Source organism: Caenorhabditis remanei, chromosome IV (genome assembly GCF_010183535.1).
Source record: "Caenorhabditis remanei strain PX506 chromosome IV, whole genome shotgun sequence".
Taxonomy (NCBI): domain Eukaryota; kingdom Metazoa; phylum Nematoda; class Chromadorea; order Rhabditida; family Rhabditidae; genus Caenorhabditis; species Caenorhabditis remanei.
Window position 1 is genome coordinate 14,040,715 of NC_071331.1, and position 4,230 is coordinate 14,044,944.

Genomic DNA, 4,230 nt, shown 5'->3' on the forward strand with positions numbered 1-4,230 from the left:
TTTTCTGCAAATGACTTCCTCGATTACGCCATTCGTCCATTCCATATGTTCATCACTTCTTTAAAGTTTTCATAAGTAGTTGTTTTTACCAGACTTTATTTCTTCTTCATTTCGTTTATTTTCCTCTTTGCTCATTGTGTTCACGTGTTTTTTACTTATTTTTGAACGGAAACTTCACAAAAAAGATCAAATTACGTCTTGATTTCCTTCTCATCTGGAACAGATATGTTTTGAAATCTTTATCTTTTTTGCTACCGGCTGAAAAGTGAAGAAGAAAGAAAAAGAAAAAGAAAAAGAAAAAAGATGCTGAATACACGAATCTCTTTTTTCTTGGACATTTCTTGACTTCTCCAATTCCGTACATCTGAAAACTCACCCTTGTTGACTCATATTCCATCAACTGCACAGAATCTAAACCAATGAAATAAAGAATCGAAATGATTTCATTCCGAGTACTTTTAACAGCTGAAATTCAACTCAAAAAAAAATTATTTCAATCCTAGTCTATAGTTTCTAGACAAACTTCCGCTTTTATATTCAGAATGAACTTCTAATTAGACATCCTTCTCCATTTTCTTTCCGTTGTCGTCATACATCGAAAGATCTTCTATTTTCAATTCTCCAATTTTCATTTATTTGTCTTTCTTCTATATTTTGTTTTCATTTGAGTAAAACTGCCAAAAATAAACGTCTCCTATTCCATTCTAAATATCGAATCACCAGAAATTTGATACCAGTTTGTGTAGGAACTCCAGACAAAAAGAGAAAGAAGAGCTGGAAGTGAAAGATTGATAGTTTTCGAGGGGAGAGGAATAAGTTTTATGTTTGTTGTAGATCTACCAAACTTCTCCAGAAAGATCTTGATTAACTTTTTTTTCCCTTTTTCCAAATGGAAGAAAAAGAAAAAAGAAGAGACGCGGAAAAACGTTTCAGTGTACTTTCATTAGTCAAGGAATCATTGGTTATGTATGAGTGCGTTGTTGAACTTTTTTCTCCGGATAATGAACATTCACACTTCTGATCACTTAGCTCGCTTCCAGACAAAAGTAAAAATAGAATGTAAATAAATCAGAGTTCATTTTCTATGATCTTTCAAAAAAGTTCTGAAACTAACAACAAAAACATAAAAGTTTCACCCAACAACTATGACAATAAGTTCTCGAAAGATGGCGTTTGCACCCACCTCCTTTGTCATTTTTCTCAGTCCTTTTTCAAAAATCAAAAATCTCAAAAAAACCTAATGTTCAGCACTTAAAACTAAACTCTTCCAGTTAAATATTTCTCTCACTACCTTCCGATTCTCTTCCATCACTTTTGAAGAATCACGTATTCTCATCACATCACCTCTATCTTAACTAACTCTTCTTCCTTTTTCTTTCCTTTTAATCCTAACTAACTCTATTCTTTCTTCAACTTTTTCCATTTCTTCCAAAAACTTTTTCCCTCACCTTTTGTCACAAAAGACCTATTGACCTGTCAATTGAAATAATTCACACACATTCTCCTCACCCTCATTTTCGAACTTTGTGCTGCAGACGTCTACGTGCACTCTTTCTTTTCGAACACTCTGTTTTATTGCTGAAATTGAAATTCTAGGTTTATGAATGGATAGCAACAACATCAGCTTAGTGGAGAATGTCTTCGATGATGCCGTTTCTGATGATTGTGAGTATTCTCCACCCATATTTCTCGAGTGGAAAATGGTATTCGTTGGGATCATCGGACTCATTGTTGCTCTCATCAGCATTATTCATAACTCACTTCTCTTCTACACCTTCAGTACCTCTACAGTACTCAGGAAACGGAATTTGACCTACTTAATGTGGATATCCGGTTGTGATGTCTTCATTTCCTTATGTTATATTGCAATTATGTGTGTACAGGTGAGCCACTTCTTCTATAATTACAGTCTGAGCCTATCTTTTCTAGGTCTATACTGACTATTTCGAATCATTCAATCTATTGGTCCTCTGGCATGAGTATCTTCGTGCTGCATTCACAGTTTCTCATATCACCTTATCTGCTGCTTCATTCCTTTTGATGGCTGCAACAGTTGAAAGATATCTTCAAAGTACAGCAGATAACCGGACACTGAAACTTTTCCAAATTCTGGCAACTCATCGGACATACGTTGTCTTCTGTTGTTTTCTCGGAAGTCTCATTTTCAGAGGAACTGTTTTCTTCGAGATTGAGGTACTTTATTTTAAGTTTGAATAACAAATTTATATAAATCATCAGGTTGTAACTCAACCGAATTGCACTGGATTCTCTTCAATGGGTCTGGCTGTTGTTCCAATGTTTGGAGAGAGTATGGATGTTGTCTGGAGATTCTTCGTTAGGAAAATTATCACGGTCTTCTTACCTTTTGCAGGTATTATTCTGAAGACGCCGGTTTTCTTTTTTACTTCAAAACTTCAGTACTTGCTTATTTCAATGCTGCAATAGTGATGAATGTGAGACGAACGGATCGTGATCAAACCGTGAAAGCATTGGTTCTTTTTATAACTGTTGGAACAAGGTAAGAAACTCAACAATTTTTTTCTTTTCAAATTTTCTTCTCGATTTTTGATATTTTTAAAGTTTTATTATTACTACCCCTCAAGTCAAACCTCTCCCATTTTTTATTCCATTAAATACCATTTCCCCTCATTTTCCCAATGAATTTCAGCCCTCTTGGAAACGTTCGAAGGTAATTTTGAAACCATCTCTATTCCAGTTATTCCACACTTCTCCTCTACATTTTCCCTCTCTTTCCCTCAGTTTTTCCCCACATTTTCCCCAACTCTTCTTTGGTTCAATTTTTTAATATTTTCTATGTAGCATGATGGGAACGAATAGCATGACGGTTATTTTTTTTAGATTCAGATTCAGATTTAGATTCAGATGAATGAAAGAATGCAGATGTATATTTAGGTTGGATGCAAAGGAGACTTTTCAAAGATTATTCAAGTAAATTCATGTGTGTTTTTTGAATAGAATAGATAGATCACTTTTAGAAAAATGAATCACTGAAATACGAGTGAAAACTATGAGTTGATTTAGTAGAAAGAAATACACTGAAACAATTGAAAACAATTGAAAAAGTCTCGATTCACACTATCCACACGGTTTGCTTCTCTCGGAACGAAAGAAATCTGTTCTTTATCACTTATCACTGTTTCTGCAATATGCAACCAATCCACACTTTCAATTCGAATATTTTATTGATTTTCAGAGGAGAAGTCACAAGACTGAGATCTCGTTTAAGAGCTGTCACACGGATGTTAGTGATGGTTGTAACCGGTTATTTGCTTGCTAATATTCTTGATATTATCATTGCATTTTGGGAGGTAACAGTTCATTTCGAGACACCATTCGTAGGATTTTTTCAGACAATAAACATTCAAAGTCTTCAAGAGCAACCATCACTCTACACGGTACTCTCTGATATTTCTTCATTCCTTCCAATTGCTGCATGTGCTCTTCGATTACCAATATACACAATTAATGACAGGCAAATTCGAGTGGAGGTAAGATCCCATCCTATTTTTTGTTAAGTTCGAAACATACAAAATATTTCAGGTTCGTCGTAAATTCTGTGACCTAATAACTCGGTGTTGTCCTTGTGTTTTATGTGATAATCACCAAAGAAAGAAACTATATGATCATCAATTGGAATCTGAAAGATTGTGGCCGAAGAATGAACCAACTCCAAAACTCGAGGTGTGTTTTTTTCGGTTATAGAAGAATTTATAGCAGATCAGAAATAGATCAAATATAGAGAGAATCAATTAAATTATCTTTCTTAATTCAATTCAGCTAGAAATGACGGAACTATGGACGAAGTCTTCCGAAAGACTTGACTGAAAACAAGGTTTGAATATAGTATTTAGTAGATCATATATATATTATTTCGCTTGTGATTCCCTTATCACTTCCACTAGCACTCTTGTGTGCTCTCCGTTGCTTACACTCGGTTCTTTATTAGTTTTCGAGAAGCTAATCCAACGTTTTTTATTGGAGTTTTTATAGAAAGAGTGATAGAAAACGATTTATTTATAGATAGAACACTGTTGCTAACATCAGAAGATTCAACTTGTGTTTGCTAATCCCATTTATTTGTTGTTCTTGTTTATCTTCATCGTTTTTTTTTCAGATCAGAAACTACGGTCTCCAATCATTGATAATGGCTCGAGCATCGCTTTCAACTAAAGAAATCTATGACATTCAACGGTTCCGAGAGTCTTATGA

The 4,230-nt window shown here is 34.5% G+C and overlaps 1 protein-coding gene across 1 annotated transcript; it reads left to right on the forward strand.

Moving 5' to 3' along the window:
* Positions 1-1,604: 1,604 nt before the first annotated feature.
* On the forward strand, positions 1,605-3,846 carry GCK72_013946 (uncharacterized protein; the record flags this gene model as incomplete). The annotated part of the gene is made up of 8 exons (XM_053730072.1): positions 1,605-1,883; positions 1,930-2,193; positions 2,239-2,371; positions 2,419-2,518; positions 3,215-3,329; positions 3,372-3,509; positions 3,562-3,702; positions 3,799-3,846. 8 exons carry the CDS (start codon positions 1,605-1,607, stop codon positions 3,844-3,846), a joined length of 1,218 nt encoding a protein of 405 aa, XP_053584844.1.
* Between the last annotated feature and the right edge of the window lie 384 nt (positions 3,847-4,230).